The following is a 15,520-nucleotide window of genomic DNA, read 5'->3' on the forward strand; positions in this document are numbered from 1 at the left end:
ATAAATGCTTATTTATTAAATGAAAAATGAGATGATGCTAAACATCATATGTCATCAGGGAACTACAAATGAAAACAATGAGATCACCAGACACTGATAAGAATGTACCGAATCTGAAACACTGACACCACCATATGCTGGCGAGGATATGGAGAAGTGGGAACCCCTACTCCCTGGTGGTGGGAATGCAGAATGGGACTGCCACTTTGGAACAGTTTTGCAATTTCTTACAAAACTAAACACACTCTTGTCATACAATCTAACAGCCACATTCTTCGGTATTTACCCAGATGAGCTGAAAACTTACATCCACAAAGAAACCTGCACATAAAGGTTTATAGCAGCTTTATGGATAACTGCCAAAACTTGGAAGCAACCAAGAAACCTAACAGTAGATGAACAGATAAACAAATTCTGGTATGTCCACACAATGAAATGTTATTCAGACATCTACAAAAAAAAAGCTATCAAGCCACAAAATGACAGAGAACAGAAGCGAATATGAAAAGGCTACGTACTGTATGATTCCAACTATACGACATTCTGGAAAAGGCAAAACTACAGAGATTGAAAAGAAAACGGGGGTTGCCAGGGGTTGGAGGAGACAAGGGCTGGATGAACAGGAGGAGCATAGAGGATTTTTAGGGCAGAGAAACTGTTATTCTTAGTGATACTGAAAGGGTTACATTTACTTTAAACAGTGAATGGATACAATCACTAGACATTTCTCAACTTTTAAAATGTACAAGACAAAGAGTGAACCCACTGTGAACTACAGACTTCAGTTGATAATAACGTCAGTATCAGCTTACCAGTTTTAACAAATGTACCGCATTGCTGCAAGGTATTAAAAGTAGAGGAAAGTGGGGGTAGGAGTGGGTGAGGGGTCACATGGGAACTATGCATCTTCCACTCAGTATTTTTAACAAACCTAAAACTGCTCCCTTATACAAATAAAAATCTATTAATTAAAAAAATACATATATATTCATATATATGTGTATTTTCTTATATCATGTATATGTTTTCTTATATCAATGTAACTAGCTAACAAGTTTTTCTGAGAGAATGTGAAATATAAGGAAGAAAACATAAATTGTTGTTGTTGTTCAGTTACTAAGTTGTGTCCAACTCTTTGCAACCCCATGAACTGTAGCACACCAGACTTGACTATAAGAACCTTTGTTGGCAAAGTGATGACTCTGCTTTTTTATACACTGTCTAGCTTTGTTATAGCTATTCTTCCAAAGAGCAAGCATCTTTTAATTTTTTGGCTGCAGTCACCGTGTGCATTGATTTTGGAGCCCCAGAAAATGAAATCTGACACTGTTTCCACATTTCCCCCATCCCTTTGCCGTGAAGTGATAGGACTGGATGCCATGATCTTAGTTTTCTGAATGCTGAGTTTTAAGTCAGCTTTTTCACTCTGCTCTTTCACCTTCATCAGGAGGCATTATGTTAAATTATGGAAGAACTTTTGAGTCTCATGATTTTGAGAAAGTTTTAAATGGCACTATAGCAATTTTTCATAATAAAATAGTAAAGATATGGCACCACAATACACAAATACAGTTAACTTCATGAACAGTAAAGGCCTATTTATCTACAGTTGCAGCCCACATTCTGAGAAGGAGACAAGCTCACAGTTCTGTGATGAATTAAAATTAAAATACTGGTCACTACTTCTTTTATTCTTTTTCTGGTCTTTGCTTCTTTAAAGTGCTTTTACTTTATTTTATTAATATTTATTCATTCACTTGGATAGGCAAAAAGACAATAAATTTTATTTATTTTAATGTGACAAAATATTACCTCCACTTCTCCCCTACCTGACCACCAATTTACACAGCTCTAAAATGACAGAGGTGAAAATATTTCACTGTGCCAGGCCAGACATATGAAATTCAAGAGTGTCAACAGATTAGGCCACATTTTCACTGCTAAAAAAATAACTTAAATTGTACCAAGGTAAATATTGCGGGATAAAGTTGAGAGACTTCACTTTTGTCAAAATATGTAGGAAATAATCAGAGATAAAGCACTGTATATGCACCAATGTGGGAAGCACATCTCATTTCTACAAGGTTCACCTAAGTTCTATGAACTAAAAAGCACGTTAAGAACAACTGCAACATATAACATATCCGTACAAGGGCAAGGACTTTTTAAACGTTTTTACCTTATGAAATCTTCTTCCTCTTCTCTCTTTGACCTCAGCTGTTTGGGTTGAGCCATATTCATCCAGTTTGGTAGAGATTTCAAGAGCCTGCTGATATCATCATCTTTTGCCCACGATGCACTGATGACAAGTTTTTCTTCAGACTGGACGATACCCCTGAACACAACCAACAGAAAAGAGACACTTCAGGACACTTCATCAGCATTTTCCATCTACCTTTGTTGTTGGAAAAAGACACCATGCTCACCTCTCTTATTAACCTAACCCATTATCCAGCTGGAGGCATGACATCCACGGATAGGTCACCTTTGTGGGAAACATCATTTCTAGATTCCATTCTTAGTTTCTTCATTGTTGAGTAATTGTGAAACTAGTAATATTAATTAGCTCCCCTCATCCTAGTTAATCTCTAAGGATAAATAAAAGTGTATGGGAGGTCTTTTGTGGGTGGGGAGTGGAAAGGGATTCTTTCAAGAAAGATGCTGAACAAACAAAAAGTGGGTTAACCACAAAGACAGTGCAATTAAACAACAACATGAATTATATCTGAAAGGTGATGGAAGTGTTACAAAAGGCTGTTCTCTGACCTCTTGGTTTAAACTACCAGTTAGCTCTACTTGAAGATGTTTTTTGAATCATGGACACCTCTCTATTCAAAGCAAATCCACCATCACAGAGAAACCTTCTGCCCTTGATGTCAGGCAGAAAAAGTCTTTGATTACTGTTCTCTCTAGTGAGCTCTGACAAGTGACCTGGAGTGATAGGATTCAAGTCCTTTAATAGGGCCCATGGGTGAGCTATTAACACTGCTCTTACCAAAACATACCTGGAAAGTCATCGTGAACACTCAATTCCAACTTAATTAAAAAGCTTCCCTTTCTGTTCAACATTTCTTTCACTGTAACTAATTTCAATGGTCTAAAAATCCTCCTCAGCAATTCTAGGTGACAGAATGGCATATATTTATGAAAGGACTGCTAATTAGCTGGCGAGCCCTCTGAGGCTAAGAAGTTCTCTCCTCCATCACAGGCAGGAATTTATGTTGGTATAATGGTTCTACTGAAGAACACGATGTCCTTCTAAATAATACAATACATACACAGTGTATATGCTTGGATGTATGAGAAAACCTTCTTTACCCAACAGACAGCGTATGTAGACAGAAGTTGCTGACACCTAAAAACCTTGACTCATGACAACCTAACTTGAGGTAACAAAATTCTATGTTGCAGGGAGCAGCACTGCCCTGGGTCTCTGAAAATAAACTAGAATAAATAAGAGAACCATAGTTGATTTCTAGAATTCTCACTCACCACAAGCAAAAGGTTTCTAACAGTAAGTGTGGTCAGCAATACAAAACTTAGATTACAGAATCTTCTTCCCTGAGACCTCTCAAATTACTCTGACTGGTATCTTTTGTTCATTTTTTTCTTTGTTATTTTCAAGCATCTTCTTGCAATCTACATGGATTGATCCCACAAGATAACTTTACACTTTTATACATGGGGTGCTGTATTCAGTCTTACAGAATACAAATCTATGCTACTGCATGTCAGAAGAATCCTCAACGTTCTTTGGCATGATTTTTACCTGTCTCTGATCGACTTCCTCTCTCCTTCCTTCTATGGCTATCTTTTAAACCTTTGTCTTTTATCTCCTCATTGTTTGACCCCCACATTCTTTCCATCTGTCAAAGAAAGGAGGGGACCGAAGTATATACTTTCAAACAGCTCAACTCTTATCCTCCATAGAAATATATTCAAATCTGTTTCATCACCACTTATTGGCAATAATTCCTCTACCTAGGCTTGTGGGGCTCCTTTCTCTGCCCTTCCTTCCAGTGACACCCCCCCTTTCCTGCATATCTGGGATCTCTCTCAATATATTCCTCAATCCCCTGTGTTCTATTTTTTAAATGAATGAATAACTGAATCTCTTTCCCGATGCAGTATTTCTCTCTAATAAAGCTTCTCTCCATCCACATACACTGTTATCAAATGAATGTGGCCTTCACCCAGTCACTTCATTCTCTCACCTCCCATTTACCTTTTCAATTCCTGAAGTCTCCCTCTGGGATCTACTCTATGGTTTAACCCATCTGTTCCTTCTTGCAACTTCTTCAGTGATTTTTACTTCTAGATTTTCTGTTTAGCTCTTTTACAAATCCACTGGCTTCTTTCCTCTAAAATGTTCCGTACTTGTATTGCAGATTCTATCCTTCCTTTATTTCTCTGAATCATTTTTAAGCAGAGATTTTAAAGTTCTTATGTGGCTCTGTATTTTCAGGAAGTTCTTCGGGGTTTCTCTGGTGGCTCCGATGGTAAAGAATCTGCCTGCAATGCAGGAGACCTGGGTTTGATCTCTGGGTCAGGAAGATCCCCTGGAAGGAGATGGCAACCTATTCCAGTATTCTTGTCTGGAGAATCCCATGGACAGAGGAGCCTGGCTGGCTACTGTCCATGGGGTTGCAAAGAGTTGGTCGTGACCGAGCCACTAACCCTTTCACTCTGGATGTCAAATGTCCTATAAGTTGCATTTTCCTTCTTTTTTCATGAGGGTGGTTTGCTATTCAGGTCTGCAAGTTCTACCTCAGAGGGACTTGACCTTTGAACGAATCCCACATTTTGCCCTGTGCTTTGGAGATGTCACTATTAGATGAGCTGCATTCGCCCCTCCTGGATCCTTTAAGTTTCACTACTTTCAAATAAGTTTTTAAGTTTTTTTTTCCTTCCTTATTCTGGCTTACAACTTTCTCCCCCTACACGAGTGGTATAAATTGAGGTCCTTACTTGCACACGTCACATGTGTAGGATTCTGATTTCTTTTAGAGGTCACTTTTTCCCTTGGACTGAAAGGAGATCAAACCAATCCATCCTAAAGGAAATCAGTCCTGAATAGTCATTGGAAGGACTGATGTTGAAGCTGAAGTTCCAATGCTTTGGCCACCTGATGTGAATAACTGACTCATTTGAAAAGACCCTGATGCTGGGAAAGGTTGAAGGTAGGAAGAGAAGGGGACGACAGAGGATGAGATGGTTGGATGGCATCAATGGCTCGATGGACATGAGTCTGAGCAAGCTCCACGAGTTGGTGATGGACAGGGAAGCCTGGCGTGCTGCAGTCCATGGGGTCGCAAAGAGTCAGACACAACTGAGTGACTGAACTGAACTGAACTGAGGGAAGCCTGGCATGCTACAGTCCAAGGGGTCGCAAAGAGTCAGACATGACTGAGCAACTGAACTGAACTTTTCTCCTGGGAGTAGAGTGGCCTATTCCCAAGCACAAAGTTTTCCTAGTCTCATATATGGGTGGAAAGACCCCATGCATAACTCCTGCACAGATAAACTTCCAGGCCATGTAGGTGTTAATACGCTAGCCCCTACTGGGTCTTCACCTCTGCTATGATCTAAATGTTTGTGTCCCCCTGGAATTCACATGTTGAAATCCTACCACCGCTGCCACAGTATTAGGAGGTAAGGCTTTTAGGAAGTGATTAGGTCATGAGGGTGCAGCCCTCATAGAGGGGATTAGTGGCTTACGAAAGAGATCCCACAGATGTGGTTCCCTAGCCCCTTCCTCCGGGTGGTAATACAATAAACAGGCTTCAAACCAGAAGAGGGCCTCCCCTGATGCTTTCAGCACTTTGATCTTAAACTACAGCCTCCCGGACTGTGAGAAATAAATTTCTGTTGTTTATAAGCCATCCAGTCTGCGGTATTTTATTACAGCAGCCCAAACAGACAAAGACTACCTCTGGATGTGGTCCTCATACAGGGGTGGGACTCTCAACTGTAACATTTGCTTGTTGTGATGACTTTTAGTTTCTGTTTCATTTGAGGCATGTGGAGAATTCTTTCTTTTGAATTTGGCAACATATTTTAAAAATATTTTTAAAGTCATATTTTTATCTTGACTTTCTATGTGTTGGAGTAGGAAAGGGGTTTCCTAAATATACCCACTCCACACTTCTAAATAAAGTCAAAATTCAGTATTAAATCAATTGAAGTCAGGGTTCTAAAACTATTGTTCCCCTGGAACTGTTCTACCAATCCATGGGCATGTTGTACCTTCAGTCCAGTTCAGTTCAGTTCAGTCGCTCAGTCGTGTCCGACTCTTTGTGACCCCATGAATCGCAGCACGCCAGGCCTCCCTGTCCATCACCAACTCCCGGAGTTCACTCAAACTCACGTCCATCGAGTCAATGATGCCATCCAGTCATCTCATCCTCTGTTGTCCCCTTCTCCTCCTGCCCCCAATCCCTCCCAGCCTCAGAATCTTTTCCAATGACTCAACTCTTCGCATGAGGTGGCCAAAGTACTGGAGTTTCAGCTTTAGCATCATTCCTTCCAAAGAACACCCAAGACTGATCACTATGATTATTGAGACGTATCTGATACTTTTGATTATTCCTTTTTAAAAATAATACTCCTTTGGTATCCATGTCATTATCCCTCGTAAGTTCATTCTTAGCCAAACCAAGGGCTCTTTTCCTCTGTCCCTACTTTAGGTATTTGATTCCATAGCATTCTGGTTGTGCCATTTGGGCAATCTCATCTTCTTGCCAGACCCAACCCACCAGTATTCCGGGGACTCCCAAATTAATATTTTCAGGGCTGCCCTCTCTTCTAAGTCTCGGATCAGCATATGAAAAGGCTAACTGGAGAACTCTACTTAAAAGTCCTACAAGCAATTTAGATTAAACTGAGTCAAAAGAGTTCATTTATTATCCACCCTTCCCTGTCCCACTGAACATCTAGTATTCCCTAGTTTGATTGACAGACCAACCATACGTCCTGCTATTTGAGTCAGAAACTTGAAGTCACCCTCATCACTCATAGACACCACATCCTGCTGATTTCATGTTCTTAGTATCTCATAAGTCTGTTGTTTCCTGACTAGTCTGTTGTTTCCTGACTATGCCCTTCACCCATATGCAGACCCTCATCACTTTTCACTTGGACTTGGCCGTGACCTTATAACTGGGTGCCTTGCCTGGAACTTCAAGACCATCAGTCCAATTCACCACTTTCATTGGAAGGGTCATTTCTCTAAAACTGTACAAATGCAATCCTGTTTTCTCCTTCTTAGAAATATTCACTGATTCTTAATTCTAATACCAAGTCCAAACTTAGCAAGTCATGAACATCTACCTTTTCAACTTCATCTCCTTCTACTGCTTTCCTCTCTTGTATATTCACTACTCCCAGTCACGGCTTCCCTGGTGGCTCAGATGGTAAAGTCTCTCTGCAATGTAGGAGACCTGGGCTTGATCCCTGGGTTGGAAAGATCCCCTGGAGAAGGGAATGGCAACCGACTCCAGTATTCTTGCTTGGAGAATCCCCATGGACAGAATAGCCTGGTGGGCTACAATCCATGGAGTTGCAAAGAGTCAGACATGACTGAGTGACTAACACACACACACACACCCCCAGTCAAATCCCTGCCTGTGTTGGCTGAACATCCCATCCACAGTCAAAATTCAAATGTTTTCTGAATGCTTCCTGCTTATGTGTATCATCTCTGCCTAGAGAACTTTTTTCCATCTCTACTGATTAAACATTACATCAGCTTTTCCCTTGAGACAACTGAGTCCTTTCATTGTGCCTTATCACCCTTTACTGGGGCTTTCAATCTTGACTGCATCTGTGCGTGCATGCTAAATCACTTCAGTCATGCCCAACTCTTTGCAAACCTAAGGACTATAACTATCAGGCTCCTCTGTCCATGCGATTTCCCAGGCAAGAATAATGGAGTGGGTTGCCACGCCCTCCTCCAGAGGATTTTCCCGACCCAGGAATCAAACCCTTGTCTCTTATGTTTCCTGCATTGGTAGGAGGGTTCTTTACCACTAGCACCATATGAGATGCCCTGGGGAGCTTTAAAAATATTACTAGATGTCCGGGCCGCATCTAAAACCTAGTACACCAGAATCTCTGGGGATGGCATGTGGGCATCAACATTTTAAAAAGTGTCCCAGGTGATTCCAGTGGGCATTCCAAGGTGAGAACCACTACCTCCCACATACCTCTGCTCTCACGGGTCCTACCACACTTCTTTACAAGCTAGTATCCCTTACTAGATGGTGGCTTCTCTGAGGACAGGGTTGATTCCTCATTAGCTGTTGTGCACCCAGTGCCGTGCACAAAACCTGGTATTTGGAGTGTGTAAGAACTGAACTGGACATAAAAATAAGCCCTCTTCAGTTTTAGGAATCTTGGGTAACTGATTAAGCTAAAACCATGTCAGTGGTTTTCCTTTACTCCTTCTCTGCACCAAATGACTCAGGTGAGCCATCAAACCATCTGGCATTTTGACCAAAGTATAGATCATTCTGCTATGCTCTCACTATACCTCTGTGAATTCAACAAAATTAGAATAATGAATAGAAGTGTATCCCCCTTTCGAAAGAAAAAAAAGCCCAGCATTAAAAAGTCCTGACTCACAAGACAAACAAGCCAAGGAGTAATTACTGTCAAGCCTTCCCTTTCCACTCCACTTACTCATACATGGCCTATTACTGGAAAGTCTCCTCAAAGCCTCACTTTCTCTGGGAGGACCTTGTTAACTGTGTCAGCCTACAGTATTTTCCCCTTTGGAAAGCAAATGAACAAAACCCCTCCTTTTCTACTTACAATTTATAACCTCATAGCTAGGACTTTGTCCTATACCATGGGTTGGTCAAATTAAATAATCTGCATGTCAGATCTGCTTCACCTGCTAATTTCATATGTGTTATAAAAGCTGTGAATAGTGCTGATATTTTCAATGCTTTTTTAAAATCTAAAGACAACTATTTTGTGACATATGGAAATTACATAAAGGTTAAATTTCAGATTTATTTAACCTTTATGTAATTTCTATGGAATCTAGAAAGATGGTACTGATTAATTTATTTGCAGGCAGCAATGGAGAAACAGACATAGAGAACAGACATGAATGCAGGAGAGGGGAGGAACGGGTGAGATGTATAGAGAGAGTCACATGGAAACTTACATTACCATATGTAAAATAGATAGCCAATGGGAATTTGCTGTATGATTCAGGGAACTCAAATAGCGGCTCTGTATCAACCTAGAGAGGTGGGATGGGAAGGGAGGTGGGAGGGAGGGGACATATGCATACCTATGGCTGATTCATATTGATGTTTGACAGAAAACAACAAAATTCCGTAAAGCAATTATTCTTCATTTAAAAAATAAAAAATTTTTAAAAGTTAAATTTCAGTGTCCATATTTATTAAGAGCTATGGCTGAGTGGGTCAGTTCCTCTCATGCCCACAGTACAAATCAAAATTCTGTTCCACGGAGTTAGAAGCCCAAACCCAACACAGTTTTTCAGCATGTAAATCTTTGAGCCCATCCATGATGGCCCCCATCTGTTCCCCGGTTCAGGGAAAAGGCTGGGTCTATAGGCATGAGATAGTACTGTACATTTTTCAAGAACTAGACTTTTTCTTTTAGCACTGGTTGGAATGAAAAAGTATCGCTTAGTGGGGTACTATGTTAAAAGTACTCATACTATTTACTTATGTATTTCTTAAAGCCTGGTTTAATTCAATAGTACAGTATTACATTACTGTCTCCACTAATAGTCATAGATCCTGTCTTATTAAAAAACAGTAATCCAAATTAACGAGCATGCTATCCACCTATATAATGCCCTCAACCATAAATTATTAATTCATATTGTAATCAGTCCCCAAAGCAATTCCAAATATCCTAATTTGAAATATTAGCATTGATTAGCAAGATACGATTACCCTAAGGGGAATTTTTCATTCAAATGGCAAAGTTCCCATCTTGACCAACCGCATTACTTTATAATTCTGTGAAAAATGGTACTATGTGGGTGACACAATTCTAGGACATATCCAAACAGCCTCCAAAAAGGAGAACTAAATTTACAACAATTACTCCATAAGAGGGGTAGGGTTAATTACCACTACCAGAACTATAATCTACTGATTAATTCACAGCTCAATGGGCCACAGACACAGCCATCTGTGTAGCTATTTGTACCTGCTCCCAGGAGGAAGAGGAAAAGAGGTATACCTCTTGGAACAGGTGAGGGGGCTACCATGGGAAGAGTCCACCCTCTGGACACAGCTGAGTGAATTTCATTCAGAAAACATCTGCTTGTGTCGACTGGCTCCGACGTGTACTGCTTCCTTGCTGGAACAGTTGGGAAGTACACGTGTGCCTGGTCCCCGGACACAGCTGGGGTGCTGAGTCTTTCATTAGGTAAACAAGCAGGGGCAGGTGGGGCTAATTGGATTCAACTGTTTGGTGACAGCCTGGGCATGATGTTTGCTTTCCCAGACTGAATCTTTCAGACACTTAAAAAAAAAACTAGGAGCCAAGCTAGAGAAATGAACCCCATCAAGGCTGGTCCAAATGAAGCCACTAGAGTTGATTTTCGACCATGAATGACTGGACCTGTAGCAGGTCAGACTGCAGAGCGACATTCAGCAACTCGGCGATCATGACAATGAACGCAGAATGCAGAGCTGGTACTACGCCGCTGAGTGAAATCAAGCAAACACAAAAGCAGATGCAAAACTAAAGATTCTCTTAAGAAAAGACGGAGCAGAATAAATAGGAAAAGAGCAGAGAAACATCAGGTTGTCTTTCACATCACACTCAATGCTGCTCAGAGAGCTTTATGATGGTATGTATCTCCACCTTGGAATTGTAACTCAAGAAACATCTGATAACTCTAGAGATGGGTGATGGAAAGAAACAATCTTAAGAGGACCCAGGGGGAAAGACTTGAAATTTCAGAGCTTACTGAAATTATTTAGGGGATAATTTAATAACAACCTTCAACTAGATAAGCTCTCACATGAAGGGTCATAAGTGTTTGATATTTTAAAAACCAAGAAAAATAATTATAACACAGTGGACCAAGAATACAAAATCTGCCTCAACTGTCAGGGCTCAGATTTTTTTTTAATGATAAGCCAATTTAAATATAAATATAAAGATCTTTATAAAAAGATCTCAGACCAGGTAACTCCCAGTTTCCACCCTAAATGAACATGTCTCTCTGATCTGAAACATTATTTGAGTTTCCCACTTTCTCTTCTTTGGGCTGTAGAGCCAGTCTTAGCTTCTCATGCCTGTACAACCACTTGCTTACATTGGGACCTTAGCCATGGTATGAACCTTTCTGAACCTCTGTTTCTTCATTTGTAAGGTTGGGAGAATCTAATCTTGAGAACTGCTGTGACTGACAAAATGAGTAGATAACTATGGAGTCCTTGCACAATGACCACGCACCTTCCCAAGTGTGTATTTCCATTCTAGTTCGGGTCCTTATTACTTTGCTTCAAAGTGACTGCAACTGACTCCTCCTTCATCGTGAGTTAGGTGGGGAAAATTAAGACTGGCTGCTTGCTAGGGAACTCCTGGGAGATGTGATTGGAAGGGCAGTATCTGTACTTGACAGGAAGGCAGTTGATGGGCACTAGAATATGGGGCTTCCCAGGTGGCACTAGTGGTAAAGAACCCACCTGCCAACGCAGGAGACATAAGAGATGCATGTTTTATCCCTGGGTGGGGAAAATCCCCCGGAGAAGGGAATGGCAACCCACTCCAGTATTCTTGCCCGGAGAATCCCTCAGACAGAGCAACCCGGTGGGCTTCAGTTCATGGGGTCGCAAAGAGTGGGACATGACTGAAGTGATTTAACATGCACACAGAAAAGTAGAGTTATTCACTTGATCAATAAACATGAGGGAAAGGCCTGTATGCAGATGTCATGCTAAATGTTGGGACAATTTTGTGGAAAAAAGACACGGTAACTTGCTTCTAGAGCTCCAGAATTCAGATCAGTAACCCATACAAGAATCACTTTGGCGACATTTTTAAACTACTCTTGCCCAGGTCCAGGATTCTGTGAGCCTTATGTGAGAAATCGAGGTGGTGTGTTTTAAAATCTCCTCAAATAACTTGCGAGTTTGAGAGAGAAAGACATGTAAACCAATAATATATCAAATAACACATGATAAAAGTCTTCAATTATAATACAGCTGGATAAATATTGAAATGTTATGCCTAATAAGTTATAGGAGCACATAATAAAAGCTCGCATTTGCTGACTGTGCTCTGTGAATCAGATACTGTACATATTTTTATAAATGTCTTCATAATCTCTTCACTATTTAATGAAAATGAATGTATCAGTGGTAGGTGAGCCAAGAATAGGGGACATAGCATAGGTTTAAGAGGCAAACCAGAAGACAGGCTAGCATGGAGCTTGACTAGGGTTCCCTGGCACAGCCCTTGGCTCATCTGAGGTTCAGAGTTAGTTAGCTGGCAAAGACAGTGAGACCAGGTCAATTAAACTCTCATTCCTGTAGGACCCTGGCATCTTTCTGCACAGCAAATCCACAGGGTTTCACAAACCATGGTGTCTAGTCTCTGCTACTTGGCACAAGGTAGCCACTGAGAGCTTCTGAAGACACTACTTGGATTAGAGAGGATAGGTCATCCTGTTCCCAAATACCCATGATGGTGTTCCTGTACTTAACATGGGAAGTTTAAAAGAAGAGAAACCTTTTCTGCTCATTCTTAACTACACTGACCACCCCAGTCATTTTCATTTCTCAACCCCTCCCCCATGCATCACGTCCATCCATGCTTCCCTACTGCTTGCTCATCCTCTTCGGTCTGTTAGGAACTGACTCCTTCATGAAATAAACATCTTGAAGCCCCACAAGGTGTCCAGGCTTGTGCCAGAGCTGGCTTCTGCCATTGGTGGTGGTAAGTGCACCTCCATGTCACTCATGCCTTGGTATGAGTTCTCAGGCCTCCGTGGAGAAGTGGTGAAAGGTGGGCTCTGGGGTTGGTTCCACCTTCTCCTAATAAAAACATGCCTGTGTCTTGTATCAACTGCTTCTTCAAGATTAGAAGATGTTTTATTTGTGTTTTCTACCAGGCCCAACACAATGCAGGAAGGCCTAGAAATTTGATTAATGAGCTGATGCTCAATTGGAACAGACAAACTTTACAAAAATGATTTTCCATCTTCAAGTGACTATTTGGGGGCACATAAGCAGCTGCTTGTACCTTAGGACAAAGAGGATGATAAAGGGAGAGAAACACTCAGCTTACAAGTAGCAGACCAACAGACTGGCCACCTGTCGTTAACGCAGTATAAATGCATGCTCAGTCACTCAGTCGTGTCTGACTCTCTGCGACCCCATGGGCTATAGTCCGGCAGGCTCCTCTGTCCATGGGATTTCCCAGCAAGAATACTGGATTTGGGTTGCCATTACCTCCTCCAGGGGATCTTCCCCACCCAGGGATCGAAAGCTTGTCTCCAGTGACTCCTGTATTGGCAGGTGGATTCTTTACCACTGAGCCACCTGGGAAGCCCCTCACTAATGCAGAGGACCCAAGAATTCACAGCTGAGTTTTCTTTTAAGACTCAAGAGTTGTGACTAATTAAGAAGTAGACTTCTAGTCCTCATCTCCCTTTTAGGATGCCTTTTTATCCAAAGCATATAACATGACATCAGTATACATAACAGGCTTTCTCTCCAGAGTGAAGGGCTCAGAGAAAGGTGAGATGTTGTTGACCCTTCCTTAGACCTCCTTGTGACTCCCCTGGTGGCTCAGACGGTAAAGCGTCTGTCTACAATGCAGGAGACCCGGGTTCGATCCCTGGGTTGGGAAGATCCCCTGGGAGAACGAAATGGCAATCCACTCCAGACTATTGCCTGGAAAATCCCATGGACAGAGGAGCCTGGTAGGCTACAGCCCACGGGGTCACAGAGAGTCGGACATGACTGAGTAACTTCACTTCACTCCAAACTCCCAGTGGTTCACTTGGGTTCTCAGGGCAAACTCAGAAAACACTCCAGCTCTCAGCAGAGGGCATTGTGAGCTTATGGATCAGATTCTTTGTGTAAAAGATATCTGCTGAGAAAGAATCCGATGGCGATATTTCCCCGCTCCCTTCCTCCTTCCCCAATGTTATATCACTTTGGATCATTTGAATTGTATATGGCTTTCTATTTAAGTCAGTCATTTGCTGGCAGCAAAACTAGAACATTTCCTGTTTTTCCTCTCACTGTAATCAGGATTTGGCTGTCCAAATTAGAACTGCCCTAATTACTCCTCAGCAGGTGCCAGTCTGGGGGAGGGCAACACGTGGGAAGAGAGGAAGTAAGGACACTTTACATCTTCACACTCGCACAGTAAGGAAACACTTTCTTCCGAGCCTGGAAAGCCTGACTAAGTGACAGGTAACAGGCCCCACAGGGTTCTGTGCTGTGTGTGTGAGCGCGCTGTTGTGTAACAACCACGTAAATGATTTTCTATTTAATCCTCGGCAAAGCTTCACAGGAGTACTTTTCCCAACTCTGAGATAAATTCAGCAACTGTGGTAGACCAGGACAGAGAAGACTCTGAAGAAGGAACAGTGTGATCGTGGGCACCAGTAAGTCGACATCATTCCAGAGAATTTGGCCAGGAAGGACACCAAAATGATATAGTCCCTCGGGAGAAGGAATCACGATAACTGTTGACCACAAGATATCAAGAACCAAAAGTAATGGGTATTTTCCAAGAGAAAAGCATGGGGTTGGCCAAAAAGTGGATTCGGATTTTCCCACAGGATGGCACGGAAACATCCGAATGAACTTTCTGGCCAACCCAGTAGTATAATAGATTGGTGCATTGTTTGGACAAAACGGTTAACTATAAATGACGGAAATCATTCCTTTGAGAAGGACAGAGCATGGTGAACAAAACTACCTGTGAGCCTGTCTAAAGCCAGTTACTATATTTGTTGCACTGAATCCAACCCCCAAACACAATTTTAGCAATGTTCATTCTTTCTCTCCTGTATCGATAATCTTCCCTTTGTCCTAAATAATTTTCTTAAAATATAAACATGCACTTATTTCTATTTAAAATAACAGCTAAAACAATTAAAAAACCCTTCATGTGGTCTCAATTCCCCAGCTATCACTCCATTTCTCTGTTCCCTTTCACAGCAAAACTCACTGTAAAAGTTCTGCCTGTATTTACAAGTTCTCTACTCCCAGATTCTTTTTTAAGTCCGTATCAATCTAGGTTTCCCATCTACGAGTCCATGGAAACAACTCTTGTGACAAGCAGGAATACCCCCGTGTTCCATTTATCACTCAAAGATGAGTTCTAACATGATCCTATAGCAGCACTGGGACAAAGGATCTCTCCATCCCTTCACTTGGTTTCCTGGACCCCACACTGTCTTCTTCTTCCTCCTACTTCGCTGATGGTCACTTCTCAGTCTCCTTTGCTGGTTTCTCATCTTACAAACTTCTTAAATTCCACAGTCCTTTTCTCTGTC

General features: G+C 41.6%; 1 protein-coding gene across 1 annotated transcript in view; it reads right to left on the bottom strand.

Annotated features, from left to right (window-relative positions):
- LOC104982305 (exocyst complex component 4) overlaps positions 1 to 15,520 on the bottom strand; it is a 236,826-nt gene that overhangs the window by 142,541 nt on the left and 78,765 nt on the right. The window contains exon 3 of the mRNA XM_010831656.1: positions 2,180 to 2,335. Coding sequence (XP_010829958.1) covers positions 2,180 to 2,335 — 156 coding nt within the window. The remainder of the gene's footprint in view (positions 1 to 2,179; positions 2,336 to 15,520) is intronic.

This window comes from Bison bison, unplaced genomic scaffold (assembly GCF_000754665.1).
Source record: "Bison bison bison isolate TAMUID 2011002044 unplaced genomic scaffold, Bison_UMD1.0 scf7180017864530, whole genome shotgun sequence".
In the NCBI taxonomy this organism is placed as follows: Eukaryota; Metazoa; Chordata; class Mammalia; order Artiodactyla; family Bovidae; genus Bison; species Bison bison.